This window comes from Pinus tabuliformis, chromosome 6, assembly GCF_031772625.1.
Source record: "Pinus tabuliformis cultivar Carrire ecotype Pingquan chromosome 6, CPIR1, whole genome shotgun sequence".
Classification (NCBI taxonomy): Eukaryota; Viridiplantae; Streptophyta; class Pinopsida; order Pinales; family Pinaceae; genus Pinus; species Pinus tabuliformis.
In genome coordinates, this window is record NC_142292.1 from 14,695,241 (window position 1) to 14,721,023 (window position 25,783).

At 36.2% G+C, this 25,783-nt stretch overlaps 1 protein-coding gene across 7 annotated transcripts in view; it reads left to right on the top strand.

Annotated features, from left to right (window-relative positions):
* Nucleotides 1–25,109, top strand: part of LOC149256983 (silicon efflux transporter LSI2-like) — a 155,406-nt gene extending 130,297 nt beyond the window's left edge. For 4 of the 7 annotated variants that reach the window (XM_089413371.1, XM_089413383.1, XM_089413377.1 and 1 more), the window contains one exon: nt 24,645–25,109. In XM_089413371.1, coding sequence (XP_089269497.1) covers nt 24,645–24,907 — 263 coding nt within the window. In that variant the 3' untranslated portion in view covers nt 24,908–25,109. Of the gene's footprint in view, nt 1–6,001; nt 6,370–24,393; nt 24,523–24,644 lie in introns of those variants that run through there. The other 3 variants (XR_016256486.1, XM_089413386.1, XM_089413388.1) reach the window with 3 other exon arrangements.
* Nucleotides 25,110–25,783: the final 674 nt, after the last annotated feature.

The following is a 25,783-nucleotide window of genomic DNA, read 5'->3' on the forward strand; positions in this document are numbered from 1 at the left end:
TGTAAGGTGATTTCGACATTGGAGTTTCCCCTAGCACTAACTCAATCGAAAATTATACCTCCCTGTGAGGTGGTAACTCTATAATGTTCTTAGGAAATACATCCCTGAACTGCTGCAACACTGGGTACCTATTCAACACATATGCATCCTCAACCTCCTTACCCTTATCACTAGAAATGTGTACTGCAAATAGCTTACACCCTTTCTTGCGGCTACACTTTGCTTGCATAGCTGTCACCATCCTAATTGATGTGGCTTTCCTCTTACCTTGCAAGACTCTTGGTTCTCCATTGTCATCAACACACTCAATATATTTTTCAGAGCAGTCAACCTTGGTTCTATGTAGATACAACCAATCCATTCCCAATAACATATTGTATGAACCCAACGGTAAAACATTCAAATGTGCTACAGTAGGCATACCATTTAAGTTAAATGCTCAAGCTCTTACCCAATGATGAACTCGCTTCTTCGTACCTGTAGCCAACTGCACTAACCAAGACTTTACATGCAACTCCTTATTCAACCCACACTTATCCACCAAGTTAGGACTAACATAGCTATAATTAGATCCAGGGTCATTCAAAATAGAAATAACTTGATCACAAAGCTTACTGTCCATGTCAATGATAGATTCTTGGTGTTCTGCTTTCTTGTTGTCCACTGCTTCATAGATGCGTGGAATACTCTGACCAACATCCCCAATAGTCTGTGCCTTCTGTGCACTGTATATCTTAGGCATTCCACCCTGATGTTGCGGAAAATCTCTCCTAAGCCTCTCCTCACCACATGTCTAACACTCCAACAAACCAGTGCCTTCACCTCTATGTTGTTGTTGCTGCTATTGCCCATGTCCCTGTCTAGCTGCATTAAATCTCTTTTGTGGTGACACATTTTCTTTCCCATCTGCATGTTGAGGCTCTGTCCTCTTAGGCTTCCATTTACCTTTACCTTTGTCTTTTCTGTTCCATCCATGAGATTCATTCTTACGCTTTGATTTCTCATAGAAATGTTTCAGTTTCCCAATGACTTCCTCAAGTGACAGAGGCTCACCATACTCAATCCAATCTCTAAATTATAATGGAAAACCAATGACAAATCTCTGAACTTTAGCCTTCTCATTAGTAAGATACGGTACATACCTCAATAACTCAAGAAACTTGGTTGTATACTCTTTGTCTGTCATTGACCCCATCTTTAACTCAAAATTCTTTAGCCTTGCTATCTTAGTACCTTTCTGACAAGTACTTCTTTCTGAGAAGCCTCTTGAATTCCCGCCAACTCAAGTCATATGTCCTGATGTCTCTAACCCGCTTAACATCTTCCCACCAGATGTCTAGTTTACCTTTCAAACTAAAGATAGCTACCCGGGCCTTCATGTTATTTTTGTACTCATGCAACTCAAATAATTTGTTCATACCAAGTATCCAAGCCTCTACATCTTCTGACTTCTTCACATCTCCATCAAAAGTAGGTAGTTTTGATTTCTTGAATTCATCCGGTAAGTGCCCCCTATCATTCCTCATGTAAGGATGATAGCGATGGAGATAGCGATGGATATCGTGATTTCTTTCAGAACCAAAACTAAAATAATACTTGTACTCATCACCCCTCCTTTCTGGAGTGTCCAACTACCTGCCATCTCTCACCATGTCAGATCTATTCGAGCTATGTCTACCAGGAGATCTACTACCATATGCTCCATTAGTTCCATCCTCATGTGCATGGCTAATCCAAAGCGGCCCTTATCACTGCAAGTCCGACAAACTCTGAAGAAGTATAGCATTAACCTCTGCTTGCTTCTCTTGCGCTTGTATGATCCGGTCATTATCTTTCTTACAACTCCTTATATCTTCCTTCAAGCTCCTTAGTGTATCGGCCAAATCAGAAGTACGCCCCACACCATGCTGCTCATCTAATGCATAGGGATATTCTACGTAGTCTAGCACCTTGATATCCATTTGATCTCATTCTTCCTACAATGCATAATATGTCATATAAACCAAACAATAAACTGACATACCTTAGTATAGCTTGGGGAGGATACCATGTCTGCAAGATCACCAAATCAACATGATACATGTATAACATAATCATAACAACATATAGACATGCATAAATAAAGGAATCAACACATAAACATCACTCTAACTAGGATCCAGTCATCAATGCAAGGCCATATCAAAACTGCATGCTATGACCTCATGCATGACAACAACCATTACCCCATTGTACACATTGCTACATGGAACTGATAATATGCATAAGCAATTCCTAACCAACTACAAATACACATAACCGCATGTAGTCAAACATAATCGATCAATTCTTGCAATCAACCTACAAGACTAATGCATGTAATCAAAATATTCAAAATGTAACCTAACATACAAGGATGTAAGTAGGCGACATAAAATCAACATGTAAGTGACAAATAACCATATACATTTAGTCACATACTCATGTCAATTACTCTTCATGAAATCAACATCAAATTCTCCATGATAACCATACTACAACCCTAATCCATCATCAAGAAAATGTAACAAGTATATAAGTGTAAGAGACACACATGAAACTGACATGCATGCATGACCAACATGCATTCAACCCATTCAGTCTGAGAGTTGAACCATGCTCTGATAACACTCTGTAACACCCTCCTCCCACATCCACCCAATTAACCATGCTAACCAAGGTAAACATGAGACGAGAGGCTACTATGATCATATTTGACCTCCTAGGTGACCTTAAGGAAGTGGAATCGACGGAACATTACATACAGCCATCCAACACCATCAACAAAACCCTCAGGAGACAAGTCAGCGACTCAGATAGCTTGTCCTTGGGTCCCATTACTATTATGGACAATTTAATGCTCATTCACTCTCATGCTATGGGAAAGGGAGAGACCGGAGACCTAAATTCACTCTCATAGCCTTGCATCATGGAAAATTTTACGGGCTAATATTCGCAGGTGGGCTAATTTTCCATGATTTTTCCAAAAAAAGTTTTGTCAATTACCATTTATTATAAAAATGATTCGCCCCAATTTTACAATATAAAAATATTTTAACTTAAATATTGCCAACATTATATAGAGAGTATATATAAAATCATTATAAATTTGAATTATTTTACAAATACATTAATGAATATTTTATAGTTCCATATTAGGCACTAGTGAGATTTGCCAATGCTTTTAAACTTCAATAAAAAATTTCATCCTTAAAATTTTCCCTGGCCTGCATGCCAGCGAATGTAGACGAAACTTGCTCGTTTTGTGCCAGCGACTCCAGGATTTGATGCAAAAAGTAAATAGTTCATCAAGGCCTTAACCAGACCCCTACTAGCCATGATAGGCATTTCTTCAAACATATCATTGACATGTAATCTACAAGTGTAAATAACATAGTTAAGCGTAGGGATCTCTTACTTATCTGAGAATCACCATGAACCATTGTTTCCTCATGTCATTTTCTGCCTTATCACTTGTTAGGTCATCGACACAATATCCAATCAAATACAAGTAAAAACATGCTGAAAGCCAAACATAATTGCTGCCATAAAATGAACATATAACCAGCATAATAGGAACAAAATTACAATGAACATATCAGCCATCAAAATCCATATATACACCAGTACATTTACACATGAAAATCAATGAAATGAATTTCTCATTAATCAATGCAATGAACCAACCGAAGATGGGACTACCACGTTCCACCCGACTATGGCTTGGATGAGCCAAATCTCTCTTCAGCCAATTACCCCTGTGCCATATTCCAAGCATGAATGTGGAACTCATAGAACACATCAAAACCACCAATCAATGTGGATGTCACTAGAGTTCTCCACCTACACCGTGAGGAATTTGAGTGCCTCCTAGTCTCTCAGGCTTTACCATGCATCCGCAATCTGATCCACGGATCACTAGGCCCTACATCAAGAAATACTCTCCAGGATTTACCGTGCATTCCATCCCATAATCACTATGCCCAACGGAGATAAAATACACCTCTTGGCTTTACCATATATCTTCCCATTCACCGGAAAGGATTCCTAGGCCCACCGAGGCACACAATTTGGCTTTAACTCAACCCACAGTCCAGTTTAGGGGTTACTAGGCCAATGGCTTCGAGCATCCTCAGTCTGGTTTAGGGACCACTATCACCATGATTTTGTCAATTTGGAGATCCACCCCACTCAGCTTCGAATCCAATCCGACCATCCCACATAAACCGCATGAGAGAACCCATCTCATCAAAGCTATCAAGAAATGGAAAGGCTAGGCTGAAAACACTGTCACACCTAGTAAAACCCATGCCATGGTAGAAAAGAAATACATGCAATCCCATGCATGCCAAATCTAGCAAGGAAAATACACATGCAATTTGATACCTGAAATGAAGCCTATTGTAGATGTTTGATCCTGCCTTTCCCTGCTTGATCTTTTCTTCCTCTTGCCTTCTTTTCCTTTCTTGCTCCAATGCCAAAGTGCTCCAAGAAAACTCCAAGTGTCCAAGAGTTGAGAGAAAGAGAATAACGAGAGAGCTCCAAAGCTAAACTAAAAAAACGTTACCAATTGATCCTCATAAGCCTTTTTATGAATGAAACCTCTATTTTCTTCATTTTCCATTATTTTCCTTCATTTTCCTCTTCACATGCAATCTGTGACCTTTCACCTCCTTTTTCTCCAAATTTCCATTATTTTCATAAATAATTGTGCCAAAATACCTTTTAATGCCTTAGCCATTGCCTTTGCCAATTTCCTTAGCCATAAACAACCAAATGAACACCCCCTAGGATGTCTTGCCCAACATTCAGCTTGGAATAAGTGTCCCATTCATCCGTGGTTATTGTTTTCAACTTGCATTACATGAAATTTTCACCAGGGTTGTTACACTTTGAATTCTCTCTTTTCTCTCCATTAAGCGACAACGACACTTATGGCCTTTATATAACTAGCAATTGTCCCAAAAGGTGCAAAGAGAGACCGATAGGTTTCTTAAATTGGAAAAATTGTATGAGGAACACATTTGTAGATATGTATGTCATATGCCATATGTATTGACACATTTTAATTTATATAAATATGGTAAAAGATGATATTTTCGTTTTATCTATATATATATATATATTATTTCTAGAGCTCAAACTAAAAACACTAATTTGATATACCTTTAACAAAATAATAAAAATAGAGAATAACGAGTGTTGGAAACTACCATTTAAATTCAATTAAAATGATTGGATTATAAAATCTGCAATTTAAATTATATTATTAGTTAATACTATTTTTTTCTAAAAATAAATAAAATCTATTTACAGTGTATTTTAATTGTCATAGTCTAACGAGACTGTTTTTTTGCCATGAAAGTTATGGAAATTCTGGCCATGTTTTGAAAAAATCCGGTAGGGATTTTTGTAAATCCAAGTAAAAGCTGTCAAATTTCATAATTTTTAGGACGCTAGAAGTTTTTTATGGTGCTGAATTCACTTCCACCATCAAAAACATGATTCAAACACTGCCTCTACAAAATTTTTTGAATTTTTTTTGCCTGGAGTCCGGCCACTTTTAGCCATTCGGGCAATTCCTCCGCCTCCGTAGATGACTCCATTTTAATTTATATATGAATGATAAGTGGTGCTATTTTAATTTCATATATAATCCAAATTAAAAAATTGATTTGATACACCACTCACAAAATACCCAAAATAATGAATAAAACATAACTTGCAAGATTTAACAAATAAAAAGGCCATTAAATTACTGTTGAGCTCCAAAACTGCCCTTTTCTTAGCAACTTTTCTCATCCATTCTTCTTTGCTTTTCCATGAAAAATGCATCCTTATCATCAATCACCATTATACATTGCCTCAAGGAGAACATTTTAATGATTTACATGTTATACTTTTATGTATGCTGTTTGAATAAGTTTTTGTCTTTTAGCTACGGAACGCAGCCACATTCTGCAGCTAATCAGCTATTCTGCAGCTACTTCCATGCTTTTACAGGTTCCAAGTGTCAAGAGGGAAAAGTGACTACATGGGCAGCTTGGAAAATATCAGGGCACGGATCGTGTCTTATTCACCTGGCCCAATTCGACAAGGAAGACTCCGGTCAAAGGGAAGTCAAACATAGAAACCTAAGGCAAACAGGACTCTATTTTGTACACGTTTCTCAGTGATGGGGTACAAAGCAACTTCCTGAGGCTACGGACTTCATCAGCCACTTGCGCAAACTAAATCCAACAGCCATTACCTTAGATTTATGTCTCCAACAACTAAGAAAGAGAATATTGTGAACTTGTCTGCCTATGTGTTTTGCTGTAGCTTATTTTTCTCCTTAAAACAGTTGTATAATTTCTCTATAAATACCTGTGTGAAGAACACAAAACCAGTTCGATTTTTCTCATGTGTTAAGTTCAAGTTACCGCTTTGTAATTTTGAGAACTCATTCTCTGTTTTTAATATGAAGACTCTGTATTTCATGGATACCTGAAAGCATTTGTTGGAGTGTTGATTAAGTTCATTTAACCTCAACAGTTGCAGAGGGCCCCTGCACTGGCTAAGGTTACATTTCATTTTTGTTTTGTCTTTCATAGTTGAATTGTAAATTTACTGTGCTTTTCCATGATGTTTATAACCATTTTCTAACTTTGTTCATAATGCAGTTTTTGTCATCTTCTTACTAACGTAGAACAGTTCTATTTCAGTACAAAATAGTATTTCGGTTTAATTTCTTTTCAGTTCTTCATTAGTAGTTTGAAGTTGAGTTCAATAGTGTAGAGTAATTATTTCATTTGGTGTTCATTAGTCTTTTAGTTCTTAGTTAAAACTGATCAGTGCCATTTCTATCTTGTCATTTCATTACTAGTTTAGTGACTCATATTGTAAGAGAATATTTCTAAAAGGCCCTTCTGGTTGATGGTTCATCTTAAACCAAGTGGTTGGATATTTCATTTATGTAATGGGTCTTTTTCTGCACTTTTGTATTTAGTGTTTCTTAGAACAATGAAGTATGGAGTTCCTCAAAATGTTATCACAAGGAGGTTGTTCTCCCAAAATTGTGTAGCAGAGTGACAAAGAATTTCATTTAGTTTCCATAATAGATTAGTTTCAAATTCATTTTCAGTCTTAGCATTTCATTTAGCTTTGCTGTAATTTCATTTTCTGTTTTTCATTAAGTTTTGATTTTGCCACAGACTAACCAGTAGTTCTAATCTCACTTTCAGTATTTCATTTTAGTTCTGTTTTCATAATAGATAGTTGCAATTTCACTTTTAAGTCCTTTTAGTTCATGATTTGGAACAATAATAAGAGCAGGAAGAGAAACTCTGTTTTCATTTTCTTGGTTAAAACTTTACTTCCAAATCTGGCTTAAAGCACTTTTAGCTCTCATTTCATTTATTTAGATTCTTAGCAGCAGTAGATTTAAGATTTTGTTAAGTACATTGCAGAACATTAGGAATTAAAGTATCAAACCCCCAAAACAACAGAAAACTCAAAAACAATGAGGTAAGAAGGGTCATCTAGCACATATAGTGCACTACACTTCATCAGTTTATGATACCCGGATTGATAATTTATGTAGAGAAGTTTAGGACACTAAATTGACTAAACATTTTGGTGCCATTGCCGGGGAAGTGTAACTAGGTAGCCTTATATCTTACACTCATAAAAAAAAAGAAAAAACAAAAAAACAAAACAATGACATGCATAGAGAAAGAGACTCTAGGGGTAGATTTATAGCTAGGGGCAGAAGTTCGATTCCTACAACTCCACCTACTCCACCAAGAGTTAGAAAAGACACACCTCCATCCCAGACTCATACTCCCAGCCATAGGATTCCTAGAATTCAAGGGGTAGAAACTCAATCAGAAGATTCTCCTACATCATCTACCAAAACAGTCCTAGGAGAGAAAAATTTTGAAACTCCAACAGCAGGGATAACCTTTTTCACCTCCACAGGGGAGCCTATTGTAGTTGAAGAATTAGGAATACTTGGTGAGGAAGAAAAAGTAGAAACTCTCTCTCATAGTCCATTAATAGAAGAACCAGAGGAAGAGGGAATAACCTTGCAGGTTGAGCCCTATACTGACTCTGAAGAAACTATAATGGCAGAAGAAGAACAAGATGGAGAATTCTCACTGTTTGGAGGAGGGGGTAGAGGGAGAGGTAGAGGAAACAATGGAGGAGGTAGAGGTAATAATGGAGGAGGCAAAGGTAATAGGGAAGTAGATAACTCATTTGGATTCCCTATAGTGGATGAGGAAACACATACCACAATGAAAAACATCTCACCATCTATCCTCGCAAACTTTTATGGGTTGAGAAGTGAGGATCCATAAACATTTTTGTTTGAGTTTGAAGTCTTGTGCAGAACCTATGACTATCTAGAAGACTCTCAAAAACTCAAATTGTTCCCCTCAACACTAAAAGGGGCTGCTTTGAAATGGTTCATGGGGTTAGTCAATCAATCCATTAGAACATGGAATGACATGAAACATGCATTTTTGGATAGATACTTGGATTATTGTATGCCTACCAATCATAAAGATGAGGTGTTCAAAATGATGCAAAAAGAAGATGAAAACTTAGAGTATTTGCTTGAGAGATTTAACTATAATTTGAAAAGAGCAAAGATGAACAATTTAGATGAAGAAACTTTGAAAGCTCTTTTGTTAAAGGCCATTAGAGATGAATGGATAGATATCCTTAACATGATGGGGAAGGGAGATATCTCTCAATTTCCACTGAGTGACATAGTAGAACTATGTGTTCATCTCTCAAGAGGGAAATCTAAAACCGGGAAAGGGCCGAGAGATCCTTCTCTTGTTATAGCAAACAAATCTACAACTGGATCTGTAAGTAGGGTGGAAATTGGCAATATGCTTGATGAGTTCAAAACTGACATTCTAGGGAGCCTTAGTGAGCAGCTAGACACCCTTAAAATTCAAAACAAGCAGAAAATAGAGGCTGATGCTTTAGCCATTTTTTGTCCAAAATGCAGAAAGAAACATGCTCTAAGGGAATGCCCTTTAGATGCAAAAATTGTAGAAACTTGTATGATTTGTTCAAAAAGTCATGAGACCAAGGATTGTCCTTCAATCCCAGGTCTTAAGGCTGTCTTTCAAGAGGAAATAGTCCCAAATCATGTAGAATCTCTTTGTTTTGTTGCAAGAAGACCTTGGAAGGGGCCACCAAATCAATGATTCAACAATCCAATGTATCTTCAACCCCCACCAAACTGGAATTCTTGGTAGCAACCTTGGCCTCAACCTCGATCTCAGTATCAATCTTAACCATGGGCACAAGGGGTACAAAATACTTATGGGAGATTTTCCCAATATTACCAATATCCTCCATCTTATCAGAATTATCCTCCCCCACAAAATCAGCCACAAAATCAGCACCCACAACTTCCAAATCAAAACCCTCAACTTTCATTGCCATTTCCACAACAACCTCCACAACAAGGTCAAAATCCTCAACTCTTACTGCCATTTCAGCAGAAACCAAATCAGTTACTTGCCCAACCATTACCAAACCCCAATAATAAAAACCCTCAGAATGTTTACATGGTAGAAGGACAACAATTTCCAACTTACATTACTCCTCTAGATCTTAATGATGTTCAACTTAGATCTGGTAGGATATTAGAAAAGAAAAAACCTTCTATAGTTATTTAAGAACAAGACACTTCTAAAGAGGATGCTCTGAAAGTCAATAAAAGTTTTGAGGGAACATCCCTCCAAAACCAAAACATTGAAAAAGAAAAACAAAAAGAATCAATAAACACAACTCCTATAATTGAGCAACCAATATCTACTTCTATACCTCCTTTTCCTGAGAGATTACAAATTGATAGAGGGGTAGAAAAACAGATCTTGTTGCCCAATTATGATTTTGTATATTAATTGAAGAATGTTTGTATCAAAATTCCTTTGTTACAAGCCATTAGAGAAATTCCTATTCTAGCCAAGACAATCAAGGAGTTGAGCATCAAAAGACCAGGAAGAAAACCGAGAGAAACAAAAAGAATTCACCTGGTAGGAAAGATAGCAGACATCATGATGGGAAAGATTGCCATGCAGAAATATGTGGATCCAAGAAGTCTAATAGTCAAGACACATATAAATGGGATTGAAATTCCAAATACATTGATTGACTTAGGGGCAACAATAAACATTATGAGTAGACAAACTATGGAGCAGCTTAAACTTCCTAACCTTCTTTACACACCTACCTTACTGCAACTTGCAGATAGGTCAGTAATCAAACTAGATGGTGTGCTAAAAGATATTTCAGTCTCCTTAGATTCTTGGGAATATCCTATTGATTTCATGATTTTAACTCCCAAGAATAATCTAGGAGGACACCCACTCATATTAGGAAGACCTTGGCTGGCCACAGCGGATGCTTTTATTAGTTGTAGATCTGGTGACATGTATATTTTTTATGGTAATTCAACAAAGAAATTTACTTTATATCCTCCAGCAAAAGAAATAACAGAAATAGATGACAAGGAATGGATTAATGATGAAGATGACATTCAGACTCTCTTTACTATATCATAAATTAGTGAAGATAGTCAAATTTTGAACACATTGGAAAATTTTGAAACATCTTCAGAATATGATCATGCACAATTTCAAGAAATATATAATATTGAATACTTGTCATCTAGGCAGATGTCTCTCTATTCGATGGAAGAGTTTGGTAGCTCTACAATTGAAATTTTTTGAGGTAGAACATTGAACATAAACAAAAACTTGGAAAAACTACAATAAGAAGAGCTAACCAAAATATTACAAAACATTATGTTGCATTTGCATGGGAGTATACTGACATGAAAAGCATTGATCCTAAGACTTGTATCCATCATATCTATATTGAGGAAAACAGTAGACCAATCAGACAACCTCAAAGAAGAATGAATTCAAATCTTAGGGAAATTGTGAAAGAGAGCTCCAAAAATTACTCAATGTAAACTTCATTTACCCAATTTCAAATAGCCAATGGGTTTCTCCTTTGGTAATTGTGCCTAAAAAGAATGGTAAATGGAGGGTGTGCATTGACTACCAAGAATTGAATAAAGCAACCTTGAAAGATCACTTTCCTTTGCTCTTTATAGATCAAGTTTTAGATACATTAGCAGGTAAAAAGTATTTCTCATTCTTGGATGGTTTTAGTGGTTATAATCAAATTCAGGTAGCACTTGAGGATCAGGATAAAACCACATTTACTTGTCCATGGGAAACTTTTGTCTACCGAGTGCTTCCTTTTGGATTATGTAATGCACCTGCAACATTCCAAAGAGCAGTACTAGGAATTTTTTCTAATCTAATACATGATTGTGTAGAGGTAGATATGGATGATTTTACAGTTTATGGTAACACATTTTAAGAAGCTTTGGAGAATTTGGAAAAAGTCCTTAAAAGATGTAAAGAAACAACCTTTCACTAAGCCATGAAAAATGCTTTATGATGTTTACAAAAGGTATTGTTTTAGGACATCACATTTCGGGAGAAGGATTAAAGTTGACAAGTCTAATGTTGAAGTTGTCTCTAAGTTGTCAATTCCAAATTTCCAAAAGGATGTTAGAAGTTTTCTGGGATTTACAAGATATTATAGAATATTTATAGAAAACTTCACTAAAATAGCATCTCGACTCTTCAAATTGCTTACAGAAGATTGTGAATTCAAGTGGAATCGTGATTGCCAACTAGCATTTGAAACCTTGAAAGTAAAAATATTTGAAGCACCTATCTTAAGAGGACCAAATTGGAAACTTCCTTTCCATATTTCTATAGATGCTTCAGATACAGCTCTGGGAGCTGTATTGGGACAAAAATATTTGACTCCTTATGCCATTTACTATACAAGTAAAAATTTGACTCCCACTGAGTTGAATTATACTGTAACTGAAAAAGAATTCTTAGGTATTGTTCATGCAATTAACAAGTTCAGACACTATATAACAAGCTATGAAACCTTTGTTCATACAGATCACTCTGCAATTAGATATTGATGAATAACACTATTAGTAATGGCAGAGTTACAAGATGGCTTTTACTTTTGCAAGAATTCAAAATTACTGTGTTAGATAGACCTGGAAAACAAAACACAGTTGTTGATTTCTTGTCCAGGATTCAGAATATCAAAAAAGACTCTCCAGTTGAAGATAAGTTCCTTGATGAATATCTCTTTGCAGTAACTACTCAAACTCCTTGGTTTGCAGATGTTGCTAATTACTTGGTTACAGGGAAGTTACCTTCACATTTATTTCCTGGAGAGAAAAGAAAGATTATTCAATAAAGCACAAGGTATTCATGGATCACTAATGAATTGTATAAAACAGGGCCAGATCTTATGATCAGAAGGTGTGTCAGGGAAGATGAGATGCCTGATATTCTCAAAGCATGTCATGATGAGCCGTGTGGTGGACACTTTGCTGACAAGAGGACAACTTATAAAATCCTTTCTTTAGGATATTATTGGCCATCCATCTTCAAAGATGCTAAAGAATATGTCAAAAGGTGCAACAGCTGCCAAAGGGTAGGAAAACCTGCTCCCTCAAATGAAATGCCATTACAAATTCAGGTACTTATTGAATCCTTTGAAAAATGGGCTTTAGACTTTATTGGACCAATTAATCCTCCATCTAAGCAGAAAAAGTATATATTGGTATGCAATGATTATGTCACTAAATGGGTAGAAGCCAAAGCATTACTTTTTGCTAACGAAAAATCTATAGTTAGTTTATTTTTCGAGGATATTTTTACTTGCTTTGGTGTTCCAAGAGAAATTGTGACAGATCAGAGATCTCAATTCACATCCAACATGATGAAGAAGCTTATGGAGGAATACAAATTCAAGCATAGGAAATCTACTCGTTATCATCCACAAGCAAATGGTCAAGTGGAGTCTACAAATAAAGTGATTGAAGGAATCCTCACCAAGACTGTGCATCTACATAGAAGAGATTGGGTAGAAAGGCTTCCCGAAGCCTTATGGGCCTATAGAACTACATGGAGAAACACAACGGGACATACACCCTATGAATTTGTTTATGGGAAGAAAGTCCTGTTCCCCATAGAGTTCCAAGTCAAAACTTTTAAGATGGCAGTCCAGTTGGGGATGGATTTATCAGAAACTCAAAAGCATAGACTGGAGAAATTGAATGAACTTGATGAAATCAGACAAGAGGTTGTTCAAAGAACTGGTCTAGTTCAACAACAGAGGGCTAAATGGCATGACAAATACATCAAGGACAAGATGTTTCAAGAGGGAGATTGGGCATTGTTATTTGATTCAACGTTTAAATATTTTCAAGGGAAGTTTCAAACTCATTGGCTTGAGCCATATGAGATTTAAAAAGTTTTCAGTAATGGAGCAGTAAGAATCAGAACAATAGATGAAAGTCAAACTCCTCTCCTTGTGAATGGTCATAGATTGAAAATTTATCAAAAACCAATCTCAAAGGAGGAGTTCATCAAGATCTTTTAGAACAATTCTGAAATGAAGTTGGTGAAGAAGAATCCTTCTTCTCCACCAACTTAGTCTTTGTTTTCTTATTTCAAAAAAAAAAAAAAAAATTGTATAAGGTTGAAAACCAATCACTGATTGGCATGCTTATACAGAAAATACAGGGTGAAAATCAGAAGCTTCTAACACCCTATATTTTCCATTTCCTTTTCTGAAAAAATGGTGACTCACTCTGCATTCTGCAAAAATTCATTGTTTCATCTCATTTCACTTTGTTTTAATTTTACAAATTCACTTCACTCCAATGACATATTTCACCAATAAATTTTTCCTTTTCTAGCATTTCTTTCATCACCATTTTCATTTATCATCTTGTCATATTTTCACTCACACAATGATTTCCATTTCATTCATTCATAAGTCATATTTTACTCTCCGTTTTACATTCTGTAGCTGTTTCCACGTTTTGCAGCTGACTCCGTTCCGTAGCTGATCCTGTTTTACAGCAACAGTTTGATTATCAGTCGAAGCACAAAGAGGCCAGTTCATAATAAAATCTTATATGCAGGTAATTGAAGAGAAAACAACTTTGAAGAGCAATCACACCTAAAGCACCTGTGGAAGCAAACATCAAGACATTAGCAAGCAGAAGGTAAGGTTCCAAAGGTAAAAACAAAAACTTATTTCAAAAGGAAATACAAAAACATAAGTTTGTATAACTTGTATGATCATATGTCTCCTTGATTAATCATTATGTGATTTGACTGCCACGATTACTCCATCTTCAATGCCTAACGTTCCAATGATGCCTTCTTAACTAATCTCCATTTTTAACTCCATGACTTGTACTTAACCGGACTTCTACAACCACATCTGTTAACGGTTAGATTAATGACATGACCTATCCGTATACGACTCTTCAAAACCCTGATTGTTCATTTATTACACTGAGTTTTTCTCTCATACTTCTGCAGCCTCTTTGCGCATATAGTCACTCTGTTTTCGTATTCTTTGTGTATAACAGTCACTCTGTTTTTCACACATTTTACGTTTATAGCTACTCTGTTTCCATATATTCTGCATATACAGTCGTTTTATTCACAGTCATCTTGCTCCCATATATGATGTTCGTTTCCATATCCATAATCATTCTATTTCTATCCACCCAGTTGCTCCATTTTTTTATACACGGTCCTCTTTACGCAGTCACTCATTTCTCAGACAGTGAAGGGAATTTTGAAGAGTAGCCGAGAACAGAGGTGATGGGACTCATTGTTAGAACTGAACCCATAGGGGTGAAGTACATGGAGGGTTATCCTTAGCTGAAAAGAATATTACAGAAGGTTGGTTGGTTGAGTTTCATTAAAAAATTCAACTGTTACAATAAAGAAATCACCAAATCCTTTGCCAGATCATTTGATAGAATGGATGTGGAAATAGGTGACATCAAATTTGTAGTTATCGAGTCCTTTATTGCTGAAGCAACAGAACTCCCAAGGCTAGGAGAGAGGTGGTTCAAGAATAAAGAGTTTCATGATGAATCCTGGAAGGTCATTCTCAAAAATCCAGGTATGGACACTTCAGTTTTTAGGAAAGGGATTCCAATCTCTACACTTAAAAGCAAATGGAGTAGCATGTTGTTAATTTTGCAAAAGTTTATTACATGTGAAGGGAGGTTTGGTTCCATGTATATATATCACATACGACTGTTAATGAATTTCCTAGAAGATGGAACCCTCAATCTACCATTTTTCCTATTGAATAATTTGAGAAGAATGGCAACTAATGTTCAGAAGAAAGTTGAGTCAATAGAAACCACTTATATCACCATGGGCTAGTGAAGATTTTGGTTGAATTTCACTTGAGAAGTGAAGGGGACACATGGGAGGACTTTTTAGTAAGAAACTTCTTCCAAGATGCTCTAGAATTGCCTAAAAGAAGTCCTGTAAAAAGAAGTAGGAGAAGGAAGACCAGCCTCATCATTCAAAACACCCCTGAAACTTCAGCACAGAAAAACGATGAAGAAGAGACAATCTCTGAGAAATTAACAGAGATCAGAAAGCAGACTAAGAAGAGGAGAAAAATTAAAGATAAGGTTGAAGAAATCCACAAGGATATTCTTGAAACTTCATCACCTAAGGAAGATGAACAGCTGCTTTTTGAGAGACTGATCAAAATCAGGGATCAGCTCAAGAGAGATAAGGAGAAGGGAAAGAGAAAACAGGTTATAGAGGAAGAAATCATAGGCTCCCAAAGCTTGAGGAGGAGTTCTAGACTTAGGGGCAAAGTGAAGAAAGCAAAATCAAAAGAGATCCAGTTCATAGATTTAGAGGGAGAAACTCCAAATCAGTCCCCTGAAAATATTCCATATAAGCAAAGCCCACATAACTTTGAGAGCAGCCCAAGAAGAGCCTCCCCTGGTATTGATCTAGTCCAACAACAAATATATGACTACATAGATTCATTGGAGAGAAAGAGTACATCAGTAGACCCAGGCACTTCAGCTAATCTAGGGCAGCCTGCCACCTCACAAGAAACTTTAACTAGCTCCCTTAAACAGGAGATCTATGAGCTAGAAGTTCTAAATAGGCACATCCAAAGAGAAAATGAAGCTTTCAAAGAAAAAAACAAGTTGGATAAGATTATCCATGATAACACTATGCTTCACTTGGGTTTATGGCACAAGAAGAACAGAAAACTAAAAAGGAAGAATAAGAAGCTAAACAGGGCACTTATTAATCTCAAGTACAGATTTCTCATGAGGAAGCCAACGATGGCTATTGGTGCAAAGAAAGGCAAGAAGAGGAAGTTGGATGTTTTGGCTGAAGTATCAGAACAAATGTAGTAGAAGGAGAAAGTTCACAATTTTGATTACATGGGGACATGCAATAGTCTAACAGTGGGGGTATGTTGAGCTCCAAAACTTCCCTTTCCTTAGCAACTTTTCTCATCCATTCTTCTTTGCTTTTCCATGAAAAATGCATCCTTATCATCAATCACCATTATACATTGCCTCAAGGAGAACATTTTAATGATTTACATGTTATACTTTTATGTTTTTTGTTTGAATAAGTTTTTGTCTTTTAGCTACGGAACGCAGCCACATTCTGAAGCTAATCGGCTGTTCCGCATCTACTTCCACGTTATTACAAGTTCTAGGTGTTAAGAGGGAAAAGTGACTACATGGGCAGCTTTGAAAATATCAGGGCATGGATCGTGTCCTATTCACCTAGCCCAATTCGACAAGGAAAACTCTGGTCAAAGGGAAGTCAAACATAGAAACCTAAGGCAAACAGGACTCTGTTTTGTACACGTTTCTCAGTGATGGGGTATGAAGCAGCTTCCTGAGGCTACGGATTTCATCAGCCACTTATAGCCATTACCTTAGATTTATGTCTCCAACAACTAAGGAAGAGAATTCCGTGAACTTTTCTGCCTACGTGTTTCGCTGTAGCTTACTTTTCTCCTTAAAACAATTGTATAATTTCTCTATAAATACCTGTGTGAAGAACGCAGAACCAGTTCTATTTTGCTCATCTGTTAAGTTCAAGTTACCACTTTGTAATTTTGAGAACTCATTCTCTGTTTTTAATATGAAGACTCTGTATTTTATGGATACCTGAAAGCGTTTGTTGGAGTGTTGATTAAGTTCATTTAATCTTAGCAGTTGCAGAGGGCCCCTGTGCTGGCTAAGGTTGCATTTCATTTTTGTTTTGTCTTTCATAGTTGAATTGTAAATTTACTGTGCTTTTCCATGATGTTTATAATCATTTTCTAACTTTGTTCATAATGCAGTTTTTGTCATCTTCTTACTAACGCAGAACAGTTCTATTTCAGTTCAGAATAGTCTTTTGGTTTAATTTCTTTTCAGTTCTTCATCAGTAGTTTGAAGTTGAGTTCAGTAGTGTAGAGTAATTATTTCACTTGTTGTTCATTAGTCTTTTAGTTCTTAGTTAAAACTGATCAGTGCCATTTCTATCTTGTCATTTCATTACTAGTTTAGTGACTCATATTGTAAGAGAATATTTCTAAAAAGCTCTTCTGGTTGATGGTTCATCTTAAACCAAGTGGTTGGATATTTCATTTATGTAATGGGTCTTTTTCTGCACTTTTGTATTTAGTTTTTCTTAGAACAATGAAGTATGGAGTTCCTCAAAATGTTATCACAAGGAGGTTGTTCTCCCAAAATTGTGTAGCAGAGTGACAAAGCATTTCATTAGTTTCCATAGTAGATTAGTTGCAAATTCATTTTTAGTCATGCATTCTTAGAACAATGAAGTATGGAGTTCCTCAAAATGTTATCACAAGGAGGTTGTTCTCCCAAAATTGTGTAGCAGAGTGACAAATCATTTCATTTAGTTTCCATAGTAGATTAGTTGCAAATTCATTTTCAATCTTAGCATTTCATTTAGCTTTGCTGCAATTTCATTTTCAATTTTTCATTAAGTTTTAATTCTGCCATAGACTAACCAGTAGTTGTATTCTCACTTTCAGTATTTCATTTCAGTTCTGTTTTCATAATAGATAGTTGCAATTTCACTTTTAAGTCCTTTTAGTTCATGATTTGGAACAATAATAAGAGCAAAAAGAGAAACTTTGTTTTCATTTTCTTGTTTAAAACTTTACTTCCAAATCTGGCTGAAAGCACTTTTAGCTCTCATTTCATTTATTTAGATTCTTAGCAACCGTAGATTTAAGATTTTGTTAAGTACATTGTAGAACATTAGGAATTAAAGGATCAAACCCCCAAAACAACAGAAAACTAAAAAATAGTGAGGTAAAGGGTCATCTAGCACATATAATGCACTACACTTCATCAGTTTACGATACCCGAATTGATAATTTATGTAGAGCAATTTATGACACTAAATTGACTAAACAATTACCCCTATGAATAATTATATTTTTTAACTAGAATAATGAAATTTTGTAATGAAGATTAAGCATTGGATGAACAAAGGCCATAAAAGGGCTTTTCAAAGGGAAATTAATTATGTATACATTTTCTGCAATGAAAATATAAAGATTATCTTAAATTGTGGCATACAAGAAAACGAAAATGCAAATGGAAACAACAGAGTTTGTCAAAAATTGATAATTATCTAGAAAAGTTGAAAACCAAGCCCTTGAATAGTTTGCAAAAAAACTTTATCTATGTCCTAACAAAACCACAGACTTTCAAAACATACTTTGTAAAATATAATGAATAAAAGGGCCATTAAATTACCCCTACCAAAAATTATTTTTTTTAACCAGAATAATGAAATTTTGGAATGAAGATTAAACATTGGATGAACAAAGGCCATAAAAGGGATTTTCAAAAGGAAATTATGTGTACATTTTCTCCAATGAAAATACAAAGATTATCTTAAATTGTGGCATACAAGAAAACAAAAACGCAAATGGAAATGATAGAGTTTGTCAAAAAATGATAATTACCTGGAAAAGTTGAAAACTAAGCCCTTGAATAATCTGCAAAAAAAACTTTATCTATGTCCTAACAAAACTACAGAGTTTTAAAACATAGTCTGCAAAAATATAACGAATAATAAGGCCATTAAATTACCCCTGCCAAAAATTTTTTTTTTTTAACTAGAATAATGATATTTTGTAATGAGGATTAAGTTGTGGATGAACAAAGGCCATAAGAGGGCTTTTCAAAAGGAAACTTAAACTGTGGCATACAAGAAAACAAAAATGCAAATGGAAACAACAAAGTTTGTCAAAAACTAATAATTATACTTGATACGAGCAAGTCAAGAAAACGAAAACGCAAATGACAACAACAGAGTTTATCAAAAACTGATAATTATACTTGACTTGATAAGAGCAAGTTTATTTTGGACATCAAAACTCATCATTTATAGTGTTTGCTTGATCCACATAATCTTTACATTAAATTGCCTCAAATAAAACAAGCAACGACGATAAAGAGCACTATATGGATGTCCCACTATTTTCAAGAGTTGTTATTGTGTTGGGCCTCTTTTCGTGAATGAAAGTTGCCAATAATCAGACTTTCCTATTTTAAATGTGAATATATTAACATTTCAACAAAAAAAATTCATATAAAAGAATATAAAAAATTTCATGGAGGAGAACGAATCTGTTGCTGGATTCATTGCACAAGTCAAGGACCTGAAGGACAAATTTGGGTGACATTAGGGAGAAGTTGTTTGATTCCGATCTTGTCACAATTACATTGAACGGGATGACGGATGAATACCAGATGTTCATCACAGGCTTGTCTGCAAGGGATAAAGCCTCTGCATTTGAAGAGCTAACAGGAATCCTGATACAGGAAGAAGAGCGGTGGCATAATTTGAGACCACAAAGTGTCGATCTTGCTCTCATGGCGAAGAAGGAGCCATACAAAGGGAAACAACCACAGGGACAGAAAGGTGGTGCTGTTTTTCAGAAGAGACCATTTAGAGGTATGTCTCAAAGTAACAGTGGTAACAAATCTGACATTAAATGTTTTTAATGTGGGAAAACTAATCATTTAGTTAAGTTTTGTTTTAAGAGACAAACAGATGAGGCTAGAAATAAATAGAGAAAGCACACAGGGCACTTTTCCGATGAAGGTCACAGTCATGATCTTCGATTATTTGTAGATGATTATGCTCTTTCAGCTCTTGAGGAGGATGAGGCCAAAACATGGTTCGTAGATTCAGGTGTGTCATCACATATGATAGGTAATAGACATTGGTTCGAGAACTTTGAAGAAACTACTTGTAGAGCTAACATTTATCTAGGTGATGAAAGAGGTTATCAGATTAAGGGGTATGGTGATATTCCAGTGATGTTGCCTGATGGTAATATCATATATATTAAAAATGTGATGTATGTACCCGGGATCAAGAAGAACTTGATCTCTATTTCAATGATGGCATATTAGGACCTGCAAGTCGAATTCTTCAGAACATACTGTGTCATAAAGGACGGCAAGAAGGAACCAGTTGCAGCAAGAGTGCATGTGGGAGGCTTATATAGGTTGAACGTCAAGAGCATGCCACACCAAGCTCTGGCTTCAACAGGATTGATGGTCGAGAATCTTTGGCATCAGAGATTCGATCATCTTAACCTACAAGATCTCATGCTACTGAAAGGGAAAGGTATGGTTGATGGACTTCCTACTTTTCAGAATGTTCATTTAGATTGTGATGGATGTGCATTAGGGAAATGCATAGGTAAGAGTTTCCTTTGAATGCTGATATGGAGAAAAGAGATATTTTGGAGCTTGTGCATACAAATATATGCGGACCTATGCAGACTAGGTCACTAGGTGGTGCATATTATTTTTTACTCTTTACTCATAATTGCACTAGATTCTCCTAGGTATACTTTATCAGAAAAAAGAGCCAGACATTTCAATGTTTTAAATAATTCAAGAATATGGTGGAGAAGCAGACATGGAAATTCATTAAGATTCTCCACTCTGATCAAGAGGGAGAACACAAGTTGGGAGAGTTAATGAAATTTTGCAGGAATCATGGGATTATTCAACAGTTCACAGTGCCTCACACTCTGCAGCATAATGGAGTTGCAGAACAAAAGAACAGAACCCTTGTGGAGTGCGCACAAAGTATGCTTGAAGGTAAGGGTCTATTCAATGGTTTTTGGGCTGAAGCCATCAACACTACATTATACTTGAAAAATAGGAGTCCAACTAAACGTCTCAACTTTAAAACTCCTTTTGAAGCATTGTATGGATATAAGCATGCGGTGAATCATTTAAGGGTTTTTGGATCAAAATCCTTTGCCCATATTCCCAAGGATGATAAGAAGAAGTTAGACCCTAAGGCCATGAAATGCGACTTTGTAGGATACTGCACTGAGTTTAAAGCTCATAAGTTGTTTAATCATTTGACTCATAAAGTTTTTGCAAATCGAGATGTGTTATTTCATGAGCATGTTGAGGATGGAAATAAGGAGAACAACCTTGAAGAGTGGCACATTCCATTGTTGATGGAAGAAAGCAGTGAGGAAAATCAACAGTAGCTACAACAACAGCAACAAAAAGAGGAAGAGGCAGGTAATGTAATGAGTAAGTCAAGACTGCTAAGGTCTGAAGTAGATAGATTTGAGGTGAGTCCCTTACCGAGAAGATTAGGTAGGTAGACTCAACTACCAGCTAGATTGAAAGACTATGCTTTAATGTCAAACATTTTAAATGTTATAGAGCCCACAAATTATAAAGAAGCTAGTCAATCTCATGAGTGGAGGGCCGCAATGAATGAAGATTTGAATCTATTATTAGAAATAATACTTGGGAACTAGTTGAGTTGCGTGAAGGAAAAATACCCATAGGTTGCAAGTGGCTTTACAAACCTAAATTTAATGCAGTTGGGAGTATAGAAAAGTTTAACGTTAGACTCGTAGCAAAGGGTTATTCACAAAAAGAGGGAATTGACTATGAAGAAAGCTTTTCTCCTATAGCCAAACTGAATACTATTAGAATGTTAATTGTTGTAGCTACAAAACATCAGTGGAACCTACACCAATTAGATGTTGAATCTGCATTTCTAAATGGTGATCTAAAGGAAGAGGTTTATTTAATGCACCCTGAAGGGTTTGTTAAACAAGGGCAGGAGCTTTCAATTTGTAGATTGAAAAAGACTCTTTATGGTTTAAAATAGGCACTCAGGTCTTGGTACAAGAAGATTGATTCATTTTTCTTACAGCATGGTTTTCATATGAGTAAGAATGATCCAAATCTATATACCATGTATGATGAACAGGGGTAGATAATTTTGATTTCCTTGTATGTGGATGACATGATTATAACACGTAATGTAGATGCATTAATCAAAGAAATCAAATTGCATATGTCATAGGTTTTTGAAATGAAAGACCTGGGAAGTTTACATTACTATCTAGGTCTGGAAGTGTTGAAAGACTCTGGGCAAACTTTCCTTACTCAAGGAAAGTATGTCAAAGGGCTGCTCAAAATGTTCAAAATGGAACAGTGTAAGACAACATCAATACCTTTGCAGCAGAATCTAAAACTGTGCAATGACGATAGCTCTAAGGAGCCGGATGCTACTTTGTACATGCAGCTAGTTGGTAGTCTAATATATCTGACTACAAGTAGACCAGAGTTCGCATACTCTATTAGTGTGTTGAGCCAGTTTATGTCTAAACCTCTTGAAAGTCATTGGGTGGCAACAAAAAATGTACTGAGGTATCTTCATGGTACTCATGATTACGGTATTTTATAAACTAATACATATGATGTTACTTTAGCAGGTTTTTCAGACTCTGATTGGGCAGCTAATGTGGATGATCAACGATCTATCACGGGTTATGCATTCAGTGTTGGATCTGGTGTCATAGCATATAGCAGTAGAAAGCAGAGCACTGTGTCTTTATCTTCAACTAAAGCCGAGTACCAAGCATTATGTGCAACGACATGTGAAGCTATCTGGTTGAGGAGGCTTCTCCATGATGCAGGAGAAGAGTAGAAAGAAGTGATTGTCATCAAATGTGACAAACAAAGTTCCATTAAGCTAGCGAACAACCTAGTGTTTTATAAGAACATGAAACACATAGATACTCAGTTTCACTTTGTTAGAGAAAAGGTCCAATCAAAAGAAATTTTTATTGAACACTGTAAAACATGTGACAATGTGGCTTATATTTTTACTAACCCTCTTGGGAAAGCGAAGTTTGAGTTGTTTAGGGGGATGTTGGGACTTCAGAATAGTCTTTTCTCCATTAAGGGGGAAAGTTGAAAATAATTAATATTATATTGTGTTAATGGAGAAATGGTTACATGGTTGTATCGTAACTCCTTAAGTTAGGATTAGTTCCTAAGTTGTAGGAGTTTATTCTCACCTCCCTATTCTCAACTCACCTCCCTATTCTTTTGTGATGTATTTATTAAATAATCTTTGGTTAACTGAATAGAGAGTGTATCTTCCAGTTTGTGCAGCCTCCAAATGAGAGCAGCGTGCTCACCTATGAGTTGCTGGTTAATTCAATTCATTTCTTCTCTTTACAGTTTTTCTAACTGAAACAATAAGTGTAAACTAAAAGTAGAAGTGAACTGATTTGAAAGAAAGGTCTATCAGTCTAATAATAATTGGTGTCTCGATCATTGACCAATGTCACAAAAGGGTTTTCAATTTCTGCATTAACTCCTGCTTGAATGTGACTGACCGGTTGGGAAAATGGGGAAAGGCATCCGCGATAAGAAATCAAGAATAACACCCTGCTTCTTGAGTCGTTCAGCTACCGGCATAGCTTCCTTCAGCGGTTGAAAAATTGAATCAAATTCGCGTTAGTGTGGTGGAGGGTTAGGATTCAATCAGGATAGGTTGCCATGGCGGTCAATGAAGAACTCGACTTTAAGGAGGGTCTCCTATGGGCAGCAACAACCATTTCGACCCCGAATCCGCTTTCGACAAGAAGTCATATAGTCTGCTGCCTTGCTTTGTCTCCAGAGGGATAGTCCAGGTGAAGCCTTAGCAAGAGGAATTTACACTTTATAGCTACTTGTTTTGTCGAGCTACTTCCTGCTAGCATTGCCACCAGAACTCAGATCTTACTCTAAGCGCCCGCCCGTCAGCTCCTGTACCCTGAGAACCGTCGAAGACTGCATCTCTCAATTCATAACTTGACAAAGGACTATTGGCAATAAACTTGAGAATGGTAATATCTGTTCTACTGGAATGTGTGAAAATATAGCTCAACATTGCGTTTTCTATACTCCATATTGGTGATATATCTGTTCTTCTCGTCAGTATTCCATATTGGGTCCATAATGAATTGTTTGCCTAGACCCTTATTTTCGGCAGAATAGCTGACACAACTCAGTCCTCAATGATCTGCATTATTTCATATACTGTTCCACTGTGAAAATTGATTGACTGTATAATTGACTGCTAAATTTAGGTTAAGTTTGCTGCCTTAGAAGATTTCAGGAAGTATCAAGATCGATATTATTCAACTTGGAAACTATGTATGACATGTTATTCCTATCGTCTCCTCATTTTTAGGTGCCTGATATAAATTAATCTGTAGGTAAGAACTATTTCTATTGTATCTGACTATTACTTCCGGCAGTAATTAATTTTTTTTTTTTTGATGCCTTACTGTTATAAATTTTCTGGGAATGTTTTGATGGGCTACTTTGTTTGTATCAGTGCTTTTGCTGGGCACTCGACTGGCAGCATCTGCAGTAGCATCCAGAACAAGTGTGACTCAAATATGGCTCATTTTGGCATGGGTTAGCACCGTGGCAGGCAATTTAACATTAATAGGTTCAGCTGCAAACTTAATCGTCTGTGAGCAGGCCAGAAGGGTGCAGTTCTTTGACTATAATATGTCATTTTGGCGTCATTTTCGATTTGGATTTCCGGCAACATTGATTGTTGTGGCTGCTGGTTTACCCCTTATAAGGGGTTGAAACCTAAAAAAACTGGCTTAGTACTCCTGTATTTGTTTTTAGCCATATGTGTATTGTTAGAACATGCTGAACTCTGAAGTTTCAATGTTCCTCTAGTTATGGGGTTTTGTTTTTCATAATTTTACAGATTTGACATGCAATTAGATGTAAATGGTTGCAAGTTTTTTCTAAGTGAAATGGATGTAATATATATTTGTTTTTCTTTACATTGTTTTCCTGTGATCCTGAGCACAGATGGTAGCATAGGATGATAGGAATTCAATACTTTTAAAATATCATGGGGTAGTGTGATCCATGATGCCCCTACCAAAGTAATCTTCAAATATCTTAAGGTACTCTCATCCATCGTGGCATTTGATAAAACAAATATTTGAATATAGAGATATTCAACTATTTGGTTGAGTGACAAAAGATAGAGGACCTTTTTTACGCTGTATCAAGTTTTATCCTCCAAGGAGGTGGCAAAAGACAGCAATATTTAATGCAATTGATTGGGGAAATTTTATTAGTAGAAAATATTGTAACTATCCAGAGTTGGTTTACAGTTCAGAATTTGCAAAGCCAACTTTTTCATATATTTCTTATCCATGGCCTGCTTTTAGCTAATTTTCTAATCCAAAACAAAAATCCAAAATTACATGGAGTTCTTCAAAAATAAAATAAAAGGCATCTTCTTTCATGGAGTTCTTCAAACAAACAAAAAAGCCATCTTCTTTTTCCTGAGTATCATCAGGAACAGGAATATTCAATTCAAAGGGGTTGTGGAGGATATTCAAAGGGGCTGTGGAGGAGTAGCAAATCTGGGTTGCTCAAGATGTTGAGCTCATTGCTGCCAAAGGAGGTCATACTGCTACGTAGAGTTTTTCCAATTGCTTC